This window comes from Perognathus longimembris, chromosome 19 (genome assembly GCF_023159225.1).
Source record: "Perognathus longimembris pacificus isolate PPM17 chromosome 19, ASM2315922v1, whole genome shotgun sequence".
NCBI lineage: Eukaryota > Metazoa > Chordata > Mammalia > Rodentia > Heteromyidae > Perognathus > Perognathus longimembris.
The window spans coordinates 42856902-42870423 of NC_063179.1; the positions used below are offsets into that span (position 1 = coordinate 42856902).

A 13522-nucleotide genomic window follows, 5' to 3' on the forward strand; every position below is an offset into this window, starting at 1 on the left:
TGTCAAAAGAGAACTATTTCACTGTACATTTAAAAACAAATGCACATTTTATATTTCTTCTTGTAAAAAATTTATTTTGGGCTGGGTGTGACTCAGTCATAGAAGAACTGTTAGCATATGTGAGACCTGTGTTAAATATCAAGTACAATAAAATACTCATTTTTATACACTAATATTTCTTTGGGCAAATACATTGCTAATTTAGTAAGAAACAATTAACGTATGTAGGCCTTCAAATTACAATTCAGATTTTTATATTACTCCATAGTATGCTAATCAAATAAATATCTGCTCCTCTTTATTCAATGCACAGAAGATACGTAACTACCATGTGTGATGTTAACTAGTTGACTTACCTTCAACAGCACTAGTAGGGTCACATTCTTCAAATTCAATAAGACCTGGAGAAAAAGAAAAGGACAACCTGTAGTACAAAATATGTATCCAATATATACAAATTTGATAATTTGTTTTTTAAATGTTTTATTTCAAAATTGAATGACATCTTTTCAATTGTCCTGTAATGTGTTCTATAGTTATCTGATAACTAAGATATCTATGGTAAGTATTTAAATCAAACAATGCAAACAGTGAAAAAAACTGATACTTGCTTATTTCCTTAAATTCACAATAATTTACTGAAAATACTTTATATGTGATACCACAGAACTGAAGACACAGATTTAACATAGTTTCTTTGTTTGGTTTTGTTTCTGTTGCCAGTCCTGGGGCTTGAACTCAGGGCCTAAGCACTATCCCTGGCTTTTTTGTTGTTGTTGTTGTTGTTGTTGTTTTGGCCGGTCCTTGGCTTGGACTCAGGGCCTGAGCACTGTCCCTGGCTTCTTTTTGCTCAAGACTAGCACTCTGCCACTTGAGCCACAGCGCCACTTCTGGCCATTTTCTGTATATGTGGTGCTGGGAAATTGAACCCAGGGCCTCATGTATACGAGGCAAGCACTCTTGCCACTAGGCCATATCCCCAGCCCCCTGGCTTCTTTTTGCTCAAGGCTAGCACTCTGCCACTTGAGCCACAGCGCCACTTCCAGCTTTTCCTATATATGTGGTGCTGAGGAATCAAACCCAGGGCTTCATGTATATGAGATGAGCACTTTACCACTAGGCCATATTCCCAGCCCAAGTTTCTTCTTTCAAGGAGTTTGTGGCACAGCTAATGACAAAAACACAAAGAGGCAGGTGCCAAATCCTTCTGTTATGGGAAAAAGTTATCCACAATGAATGGTATTAGAATATAAGCAGGATAACCTCTTTGTCCTGTTTACCTCTCTACCCTTAATTCCTAGAATGCTTTGCAAATACCAAGTCTACAGTAAATACTTGTTGAGGAAATAAATGAATTATATGCTGATTAGCTAGTAGTCCCAGGGTTATAATCTTGACCTCTTAACTTTATTAGAAGGTTAAGGAATATGAACTGTAATTTGCAGGAAATGGGAAAAGTTTTACTAAGTAACAAAGGTTTCTCATATAAACATATACCTCAGGCAAAGTGGTATTATAAAAGTAATTTTTTACTAAAATGAAAGACTGTAGAACAGGAATGGATGCTAAAGTAGAAATTACAAAATTATTAAAATAGTCCTAAAATAATAAAACTGAATAGGAAGCAGGAAAACAGTAAAAGCCTGACTTATTCCTCTACTGAAATATCCCAAAGCTAAATATCAGAACAAAAAAAGTATCTCTCAGTAAAGTATCATTTTTGCCTTTCTTTAATATTTAAATTTATGGACTCCAGCTAGTTAGTGAAATATTTTTAAATTTGTTATATGTAATCAGTACAGCCTGCTCCCCCCCCTCCCCCGCCCCAAGTGGGTTGTAGAGTTTGGGTTTAAAACTCAAGGCCTGGGTGCTGTCCCTGAGCTGTTTAATTCAAGTCTAGCACTCTACCACTTTGAGACACAGCTCTATTCTAGCTTTTTAGGTGGCAAATTGGAGATAGGAGTCTCACAGAGTTTCCTGTCTGGGCTGGCTTTGAACTGCAATCCTCAGATCTCAGCCTCCTGAGTAGCTGGGAGCCTCTGGCACCCAGCTACCCAAAGCTCTAAACTACAAACATCTCATTGTGTATTACTATTGGCTTTTCTAAGTTCTAGGCAATATCACCATCTGTCAAATAAAAAAAGCAATTTAAAAATGTGACTAGTCAAGTAATTCTCTTGCTGGGCTACAGTTGGCTCATGTATAAAACTAGCTACTCAGGAGTCTGAGTTCTGAGGATCATGGATTGAAGCAAGTCCGGGCAGACAAAACCATGAGACACCTCAAGAAGTAAGAACTGGAGGCACGGCTCCAGTGGTAAAATGCCAGCATGAGCAGAAAAGGCCAAACAAAAACTCAAGGCCCAAGTTTACATCCTAGTTACTGGCAATTTGAAAAAAAAAAAATCTCTTAAAGGGCTGTAGGTATAGTTCAAACCTAGCATGTTCAAGGTTCTGGTTTTAATCCCTAGGACATCCAAAACAAACAAACAAATAAACAAAAAGGAAAAAAAAAAAAACAGGAAAAGTCTCCTAATTTGTGCCCATAACTATAAGACTCAATAGGCATGAGCTTATTTCAGATAGAGAAGATAACACGAAAAACAAAATACCAATATCAAATAAACTGAATTGACAAATATTTTTTAAAATATACCTAAATGTACATTTGTTTCATCTTATCAAAAATGGAATACATAGGAAACTATCTTTTAAGATCTTTGGATAACTTCATATATGTGAAAATAATAACATCATCTTTCAACTCAATCCTCTTAAATAAAATTCACCACTTTTTTCCTTTACAAACCTTACTACATAGATATTCCTTGATTATTTCCTTCATCTTTTTAAACATCTTAAAATCTACCTGAAATAGCAAAGCACCCAATGAAAATATTCAAAATAACAAACATTTCTGAAATACAAATGTCAAAATCTCCAAGTTCAAGTCATAGAAAACATGTAAAAACGTCTAAGTACAATCCACATAAACATTTCTATTAATGGCAGCAATACCAACAGCTCCCAGCATAATGAAACTAAATGGGCCACTTTCTAAGAACTAAGTCACACACAAAGAGATCTCTTTCTTCAAGCAGCACTTATTATCCCATATGTTCCTTCACACGGCAAGGCCTGGCGCTCTGCGTGCCTGGCTCGGTGCCAGCTGACAGCTCAGCTGGATAGCAATGCAGTCTGACCCCCCTGGGAGCATGTCACTGCCCAACTGCTTCACAAGAAGAAAGATGATTTAGCATCTCCCTCAAGTGCAGTCCACTGCCCATCATTATGCTACTTAATCATAAGACAAGTTATTTTTTTTGACAATACTAAAGCCAGAGTGAGAGTCTTAATAAACAGTTTGCTATAATTGGAATTTCAACTGTTTTAGACCCAATTAGCTCTGTTGTCAATACGTAAGTAACTGCACTTAAAATTTTATGCTGGGTCACAAGGGCAATTTAGTTTATACAACTGTAAATAAAATTACTTAGCTCTTTTTCTTGATGTTCTTACCACAAATATCCCAAACTATCATTATGAGCTCACACACATACATAAAACCATCCTGAAACAGCAATGATTCAAAATAAAAACAGAGATAGAATATAAGAAAAATTATACTTTGCTTTCCTACTACTGATTTGGGTTTCCTTCTGAAGTCTGGCTATATTCCTGAGTTTGGGTCCTTGCAATATTTCAGTTTCTTTCCAATAAATGTCCTTTTAAATTCTAACTGGCTTGAGTTAAGTTCTCTTTGATATGGCAAAAAGAACTAACCCCCTTTTCTTGCTGGGTACAGTGCCTATGATTTCAGCACTTAGGAGGCTAATGCAGGAAAACTACAGTCCAGGCAACACAGTGAAAATTCCAACTCAGGAAAATAATCATCAGCTTACTTTGTCTTACTTCTAATGTGGTACCAGAAAACGTATACATTATTAACATTTTAATGACTATCTCAAATTAATGAATCAGTCTTCCCTTGAACAAAGCCAATCAATAATAATACTTATGTGTATGTGTACTTACTGGATCTTGAACTCTGGGCCTGGGGGCTGTCCCTTAGCTCTACCATTTGGAACTCCAGCTCCATTTCTGGCTTTCTGAAGGTTAACTGGAGATGAATCTTACAGACCTTCCTGCCTTGTTTCATTGCTTTTTTTTTTTTTGCCAGTCCTGGGGCTTCAGCTCAGGGCCTGAGCACTGTCCCTGGCTTCTTTTTGCTCAAGGATAGCACTCTACCACTTGAGCCACAGCGCCACTTTCAGCTTTTTTTCTTTTTATGTGGTACTGAGGAATCGAACCCAGAGCTTTATGTATACAAGGCAAGTATTCTACCACTAGGCCATATTCCCCAGCCTCTTCATTGCTTTTTCAAGGACAGGGTCTGTAAAGATGGCCCACACTGGTCTTAAACTCTGGATCCTACAGCCTCAGCCTCTTGAATGCTGGATTACAGGTCTAGGCTACCACAACCCACTCCCAGCTCGGGCGCCAGTGGCTCACGCCTGTAAACCTAGCTCCTTAGGAGGCTGAGATCTGAGAACCATGGTACTAAGCCAGAATGGACAGAAAAGTCCCCAGGGAGACTTTTATTTCCAATTAACCACTCAAAAACTAGAAGTAGAACTGTGGGTCAAAGTGGTAGAGTGCTAGCATTGAACTCAGAGCTCAGGTTCAAGACCCAAACTGATGACAAAAACAAAAAATAAAATAAAATAAAAACACTACTACCTGTTTCACAATTTAGGACTATTATTCTGAGAATCAACTACTATTACGTAAGTGCTAGTTAGTTCAGAATGTAAAATTAAATGATTTCAAAACTAGTAACAGCAAAAATCTCTTGACAAAAAGCTCTGTCAAGAGCCATACAGTTCTAATATATTATAACATACCATATGCTCCTACGCTATGCAAAAAATGTATTCTCTGCTGGGAATGTGGCTTAGTAGTAGAGTGCTTGCTTAACATGCTTGAGACGCTGGGTTCAATTCCTCAGTACCACATAAAAAATATAATAAAATCATATTTAAAAAAATTAAACAAAAAAGTATTCTCTGACACATGAGTGGGCAAATTTTGTCTATAAAACAGCATTTCAGGCTTTGTGGGTCCGTCACAACTACCCAACTCTGCTACTGTGGTACAGAAGCAACCATAATACATAAACAATAAAATTACAGACACCGAAACCTGAAGATCATGAACTTTTCCTGTGCCATAAAAGATTACTCTTCTTTTGATTTTTCCCCCAACCATAAAAGTATGAAGCCTCACAAAAATGGCCTAAATCAGGCCTCTGCCATAGAGTAGCTGGGACATGCAGGTGAGATGTATCCTCACAAAGTTGAGCATTTGTTTTAGATTTGGGATTTGGGTGCTGGGGATTAAACCTAGGGATATACAATCGAGGCAAGTCAGAATGGAGTTTTTTGATGTTCCTTTCTTTGTGAACTCCCTCTTTTACTATGCCATTGGTACTATTTACAGTATCCCCGTCTCTGGTCATTATCCTTTCATCTTCTCTTTTTCTGGTAACTTAACCATTCTCTAATAGAAAAAAAACAAAAACAAATTAAGCATACTATATCTTGTGTGGTTAGTGAGTCTCTGCTTTTTCTTATCCATCTCCCATTCCTCTTCTTAGCTATAATTAAATTTTGTTTTGAATTTTGTTTTTGTTTCTCTGATTTCAAAAAGAATGTTTTAAAGTCTAAATGGGGAAGACAGGAAGCTCTATGGATTTAGCATAATATCAAATTGTCAAGAGGGCTGGAAAGATGATCACTATATTATAGCTATTTTAAATTATTTGCTTTGCCCCCTAATACAATAATATACCTAATATAAAAGCTAAAATATCCCCAAATAGCTAAGCTAGTACATTAATCTCATTTAGGAAATCTGACAACAGAAGTCACATTTTCCTTTCTTTTTCTGGGGGGTCATAGGCTTCTGTCTTCTGTTTTTCTTGGTAGTGGAGGTCTGAGCTCAGGCCCTTATGCTTACTAGGCAAATGCTCTAGCACTTGAGCCAAGTCCTCAGTCCTTCTTTATTTTATTTTTGTTTTTTTCAGATACAGCCTAGGGTTAGCTTTGGACTTTGATCTTCCTAGCTATGCTTCCAAATAATTGAACCACAGGTACATGCCACAGTAACCCTCTGTTCACTAAGAGGTGGAGGTCAGGCTAACATTTTGTCTAGGTTAGCCTCAAACTGTAATCCTACCAATCTCCACTCCCACTGATGCTGGGATTATAGGCACACTCTTATCTTTAATTTTAAAGATTTGTTTTTGTAAAGTTTCTAGAAGTCTTCAAATGGAAGCTATGAGCCTCTTTTGCCATATAATGAAAATAATGATAACCTCTTCAACAAAATCTTTATTTAGATATATTACATATTGGCCACCAAATTTTTTATTTTCTTTCAATTATTTGCCCTTTTGTTTAAGTGGAAACTTGTTTAATGTCTATGAAAAGCTGCATGAAAGCAGACAGTAAAGTTAGTAGGATCATTTTAAAACATAAAAACATAATCCTTTAACAAATAAAAACACATAATAACTAGGATTACTTGGATAATGTCATAGAACATAAAAAGATACCTAAAATGAGAAAACACCTGTTTCTTCAAGACTGACCATAGGCACTTTGGTATTCAAAGTATCCATTTACAGAGATTCAAATTCCAGAGGGGCCAGGCACTATTTCATTTAAACAATTATAAAAATGCCATGACTTATCATACTATTTCAGTGAGTCAGGAAAAGTCTCAATGCTCTGAAAGTATGTGACTTACACAAGAGAGCTGGAGAGATAAACTGACAGATCATACCTTGCAGCAGACTAAAGATTAAATGGATGGGCTGGGAAGGTGGCTTAGTGTTAAGAGTGCTTGCCTAGTATGCATGAGGCCCTGAGTTTGATTCCTCAGCACCACAAAAACAGAAAAGGCTGAAAGTGGTTCTGTAGCTCAAGTGGCAGAGTGCTAGCCTTGAGCAAAAAGAAGCCTGGGACAGTGCTCCGGCCCTGGGTCCAAGCCCCAGGACTGGCCAAAAGAAAGATTAAATGGAGTCGCTTATTTAGCACCAGAAAAATAGGTTATCTTTTTAAGATATTCATTTAAAGAAAACAAAAACGGAGCCTCTTGTTTTGTGATTAAAACTTCATTTCTAAAAGAAACTCATCCACTAGGGGGAGACCTTACAAAACAACAGAAATAAATGTTAAAAGAAATTAACAGTATAAAAAAAAAAGAAGAAATTAACAGTATAAAATAACTGTAGATTAAAATTCATCATAAATAGCAAAACCTTTGGGCTGGGAATGTGGCTTAGTGGTAGAGTGCTTCCATAGCATGCATGAAACCCTGGGTTCGATTCCTCAGTACCACATAAATAGGAAAAGCTGGAAGTGGTGCTGTGGCTCAAGTGGTAGAGCACTAGCCTTGAGCACAGTGAGGTTAAGAGACAGTGCTCAGGCTCTGAGTTCAAGCCAGAAAACAAAACAAAACAAAACAAAAAACCTTTAAGTACATGAATTCCACTAATCACTACAAATCTTGTAGCATGTTATTGTTCTTAGAAACACCACATTTCAGTCACTGTAAATTGGAACCCTTTGTTCAGGTTTAAATAAACTAAGCAAATACATAAAAGAGCCTTCACTCCAACACTACATCCTTTTATTAAAGTTACTTGTAGGACCATTTTTTTTTAAGCAAATCACCTATATACATGACATCAACAGTAAACCTGAAACAGTAACCTTATTCTAAGCTTAGTGAATCAAAGAAAAGCCATGTCTACCCTCTGATCTCCTACCATTCCACTATAGGAATTTTCTATATATTTTGGTATATCTTGAGACGGAGGAACTTAAATTTATTTAAAAAAATAGATATTAATCAGTAAATGTGACTAGTTTTTTTATAAAACGGTATTTATTGAATACTAATGTTACAAAATTATCTCATGTAGTGGGCTGGGAAAATGGCCTAGTGGCAAGAGCGCTTGCCTACTACACATGAAGCTCTGGGTTCGATTCCCCAGCACCACATATATGGAAAACGGCCAGAAGTGGCGCTGTGGCTCAGGTGGCAGAGTGCTAGCCTTGAGCAAAAGGAAGCCAGGGACAGTGCTCAGGCCCTAAGTCCAAGGCCCAGGACTGGCCAAAAAAACAAACAAACAAATAAAATTATCTCATGTAAACCTCACAATTCCATGAGATAAGTATTACTATTATCCCTACTTTACAGATGAGGGCATGGAAACTTAAGGTCTTATACAAAGAAGTTACTTTCTCTGAAAAACTCTAACTCCTTTCCTGGGCCCATAAATTAGCTTAAAACAGGATAAAATCTAGATGTTCCAGCCTCCATTTTATATCTATGTTTTTTTCCCTGAGCCATTCCTTCCTGCAATCATTCACAGCCATCTTGGAATCCAGGAAAGACTAGCTACTTGCCAACTGTCAGTGGCTTGTTTATCCAGCCCAAGCTGCTGCCCTCAAGTGAAAAACGTTTTAACAACTCCCTGGAACCCCTACCAACAAAGAACTGAAATGACCACCAAAAAACACCTGTGATTAGAACCACTCATGCATTCTTCTCACTCTCAGCCCTAATTCCCTCTATTTAACTTAGGGAAATTGCATGCTTAGAGAAGACAGCTGAAGATGGATTGAAGTTTGATCTCCCTGTGCCATGTGATAAATCTCCTTTCTCTACCCTGTACCTGTCTCTATTTGGGACAGGTGGCAGACCTGGCATGTGAAACATCTGGAGTTTGGGCCCAGAACCTAAAACTTTGGTTTCAGATTCACTTCTGATGAAGAGCAGAGTATAAATCACTGCCCTAAAGACAGTCACTGGTGGCCCAAACAAGTAATCCTTATTCAGGAGGTTGAGAGGTGAGGATTGCAGTTCAAAGCCAGCCCAGGCAGGAAAGTCTGTGGGCCTCTTATCTCCAATGAACCACCAGAAAACCAATTAGCGTATTTCCATTAAATACCAGAAGTGGCACTGTGATTCAAAGTAGTAGAAACTAACCTTGAGCAAAAGAGCTCAGGGACAGAGCCTAGGCCCCAAGTTCAAGCCCCATGACTGACAAAATAATTAACAGATAGATAGATAGATAGATAGATAGATAGATAGATAGATAGATAGATAGATAACTGCCCTGCAAAACAGACAAGAAATATACGTCTGGAAATCAGTCAGCCAGATTCGAAAACCTTCCTAAAATGAGGCCATCTGTGATGTATAGTTATTTTGAAGACCTAGTTAAGAGAATTGAATTTATAAAATAATTACATATTTTTTCAGAATTTCACTGAGAAATATATTAATAGGTGAGGATGTGGAAAGAATAAAGTAAGCATTCAGCAATCTCCAATACTGAGAACTGACAAAATTTTAATTCACTTTTAAGACTCTATTAAATGAAATTAGTTGCATGTTTAGATGTCCAACATATTTTTATATGCTAGATGAATGGCTTGGGAGTAATTATTTTTAAGGTCTTTGTTAAGCAATAAAATTCCATGATTCTAAGACTAAATAATTTTCTTTACTTTTTAACTAGTTATAAAATGAATCCCTACTTCCTACTCTGATGGTTTTGAGTAATATTAATAACATGACTAAGTCCTATAATTAAAACACAAATACAACCCCCCCACACCAGTTTAAAAAGGTTTTATTTAGCCAGGTGCTGGTGGCTCATGTCTATAATCCTAGCTACTCAGGAGGTAGAGATATTCATATAGCTAGCCCAGCAGGAAAATCTGTGAGACTCTTATTTACAATAAATCACTAAAAAGCCAAAAGTAGAGCTGTAGCTCAAATGGTAGAGTACTAGCTTTCAGTAAAAAAAAAAAAAAAAAAAAAAAAAAAAGTTGAGGTACACTCAGACCTAGAGTTCAAGCCCTAGTATCTGCACTTGAAAACATATATACATGACTGGGAATGTGACCCAGTGGTAGTGTGCTTGCCTCACATACATGAAGCTGTGGGTTCGATTCCTTGGAACCACATATAAAGAAAAGGCTGGAAGTGGCACTGTATATGTATGTATATATACAAAGAGAGAGAGAATGGTATTTTCGGTACTTTATATGGTGACTCTACAATGTAAACGATCTAGCAGCTATTGTATCTCCTCAGAAAGCATTTTGCCCCATGGCCTCTGTTGACCAGTTATAATATCCCACTATCTTAAACACAACAATGTTCTAAAAACAATCATGTGATAAACGAAGACTCTTCCTGGAAATGAACATGCTGACACTAAGGAAAAAGAAAGCTTTTTCTATTTGGAAGCTCAACAAAACAAATATAGGCTGAGTGGTGTTGATGTCTTCCTTCCCAGCCAATTCAGAAAGAGGCTACAATAGGAGTTTAAGAGAGTGAAGTCAATCAGAAGCAAGCATATATACAAAAATGAAGTCTTACTGGCCACTAGTGGCTCCCACCTATAATCCTAGCTTCTCAGGAGGCTAAGATCTGAGAATTGTGGTTCAAAGCCAGCCTGGGCAGGAAAAGTCCAAGAGACTCTTATCTATAATTAACCATCAAAAAGCCAAAAGTGGAGCTTAGGACACTAGCCTAGAGCAAAGAAAGGCCTAGGGACGTAGTCAGACCCTGAGTTTAAGCTCCAGGCCTAGCACAAAACAAAAAAGAAAGCTTTAAGGCACTTTAATGCATTCCTGTCCTAGGTTAAAGAAAAGATCAAGGCATGGAATTTTTGCTTAAGCTTGCTGACATTTGCAAACAAAGAGCCTCTATTAAACTGACCAAAAATGACAGGTTTTGACATGAGTGCCAATACTGGCAGTTGCTGCCTGCAGCACTGTGATAAGAGGAATTCTTGAGTCTTCTTTGGACGAAAGTGCAATGATCTACTAGCAGTATCTGCCAAAAATAAGGCCAGACACAGCTACATATGTGTCTGCCTTTGTGTGAGCAGTGCCTTAAGAAACAACAGTAGCACATAAGTGCAGTAAAGGACCTCAAGAAGCCAAAACAGAGAAGAAAAAACAAAAAGCAAAAACAAACCAAAAGACTGGCTTTCCGAAATGCCAAATCCAAGCTGGGCATGAAGGCTGATGCAGTGCCAAGGCTGGAGGACTGAGAGTTCCAGGCCAGCCTGTGCTATACAGAGAGCTTGTCGTAAAATAAAAACCAGCTTTTTTGTTGTTGAAATAATTAATTCACCTATATTGTGAAAAATAATTTATGGCTGGGAATGTGGCTTCGTGTTTGTCTAGCATGCATGAAGCCCTGGGTTTGATTCTTTAGTATCATGTGAACAGAAAAAGCCCCGGGTGGCACTGTTTCCAGTGGTAGAACACTAGCTTCAGCAAAAGCAGCTCAGGAACCTCAGTTCAAGCCCCAACACTGGGAGAAAAAAACACAAAAAAAAACGAAGAAAATCCTTCCCTGCTCAATTTCCCATAACAATAACATTTTGCAAAACTTAGGTCATCACAACTAGAATAGCAATATAAATATAATCTACCAATCATGTTTTCCCCCCTAAGTTATTTTTAACTGGCAAATACATCTTTGCTTTCAGTCTATCAACTCTTCTAGACTCTATGCAAATTCCACTTGTTCCCCCCTCCCCCCATGCCTTCATTTATTAGTTAATGTCTTCGTAAGAGTTCTGGACTGTCATAATATTCTTAAACACCTCATCATCATCATTATCTTTATCTCTCATTAGTTCTATTCTAATTTTTCCAAAGTATTGGTCTTGGGATCAAAATTCCCAGAAATGAAGTCCAGTTCTGCTACACATTGGATTAGGTAAATCATTTAACTTCTCAGTATTTCCACATCTATAAAAATAGAATCAAAGAACTTCAAGAGTTAGTAAACAGTGTGCCTGCAAAGCGATTATCATGGTTCATAACATGGAGCTAAGTGTTCACTAAAGATTTACCATAAATATTTAGTGTTCAGATGACCTTTCTAACAGCAACATCATTCATTTCAATCTCCTTATGCTCTAATCTTAACATTATATGCTTATTTGTTCATCATTCAACAAAAATATTAAATAGAAAAAAGGGGCTAATTACATATTGCATTTTTTCACAAATGTAAAATTTAGCTCAGGGTCTGGTGGCTCATGCCTATACGCCTACCTACTTGGAAAGTAAATGAATTTTTTTTTTTTTTTTTTTTTTTGGCCAGTCCTGGGCCTTGGACTCAGGGCCTGAGCACTGTCCCTGGCTTCTTTTTGCTCAAGGCTAGCACTCTGCCACTTGAGCCACAGTGCCACTTTTGGCCATATTTATATATGTGGTGCTGGGGAATCGAACCCAGGGCTTCATATATACGAGGCAAGCATTCTTGCCACTAGGCCATATTCCCAGCCCCAGTAAATGAAATTTGAGGCCAGTCTTGGCAAAAAGACCATACCTCAGACCACACACAAGACCATATCAGCTGGGTTGGGGATATGGCCTAATGGTAAGAGTGCTTGCCTCGTATACTTGAAGCCCTGGGTTCGATTCCCCAGCACCACATATACAGAAAATGGCCAGAAGTGGTACTGTGACTCAAGTGGCAGAGTGCTAGCCTTGAGCAAAAAGAAGCCAGGGACAGTGCTCAGGCCCTGAGTCCAAGGCCCAGGACTGGCAAAAAAAAAAAAAAAAGACCATATCAGCTAATAGCTGAGCAATGCCTGTCTATCTAGCTACATACAAAGCTAAGATGGAGAGGATTTTGGCACCAGGGTAAGCCAGGCAAAAAAAAGAGTTCATGAGACCCCTATCTCAAAAGATAAAGCTGGTCATAGTGGCACATGCCTATCATTCCAGCTAAAGGAGGAAGCATAAATAAGGCAATTGTGGCCCAGGGCAGTCTGGGCAAAAAGCAAGACCCTCTTTCAAAAATAATTAGGGCAGGAAGGTGTTGGGAGAGTGACTCAAGTAGGAGAATGCCAGCCTAGCAAGCATGCCGCCAACTTCAAAACAGTGCCACAAAAAAGTAAAAATTTCGGGCACACAGCAATGATGTGAAAAAAAGGAATAAAGTTCCATGGCACTTCTGATAAAGAAAGTAATATATAACTGGCTCTTTAAGTGTATATTGTGCACATGCTTAGAAGGATTTAAAGCAAGGAAATTTTTGAAGTAAGGACATTAGGAAAAATATGCTATGGAGTATATGGAGAGAAATATGGAGTATAGAGAGAAAACAGTACAGTTTTCAGGTTGGCCAAAGTCCCAGGTTAAGAACAATGCATAGCGATAAAAAGTAAAGCTTGATCAACCTCAGCACTTAAAGGCTTTAAGTCCAAATTTGAAGTGTAAGTTTCATCCTGTCTATAATAAAAAATTTAAAGATTACAAGTAGACAGTAATAGTTCATAACTGTATAGTCAAAAGATGAATTGCTATAACATATAAATACGGCTGTAGAAGAAACATCTACTGTGCCAGGATAGGAAAGAAATTCATCATGCAGGTAGAGAAGGCATGGGTAGACATCCTGAGGGGAGA

At 37.8% G+C, this 13522-nt stretch overlaps 1 protein-coding gene across 1 annotated transcript in view; it reads right to left on the reverse strand.

Moving 5' to 3' along the window:
- Fcho2 (FCH and mu domain containing endocytic adaptor 2) overlaps positions 1 to 13522 on the reverse strand; it is a 99711-nt gene that overhangs the window by 46321 nt on the left and 39868 nt on the right. Inside the window, 1 exon segment of the mRNA XM_048368534.1 lies at positions 357 to 401. Within this exon segment, the coding sequence (XP_048224491.1) occupies positions 357 to 401 (45 nt within the window).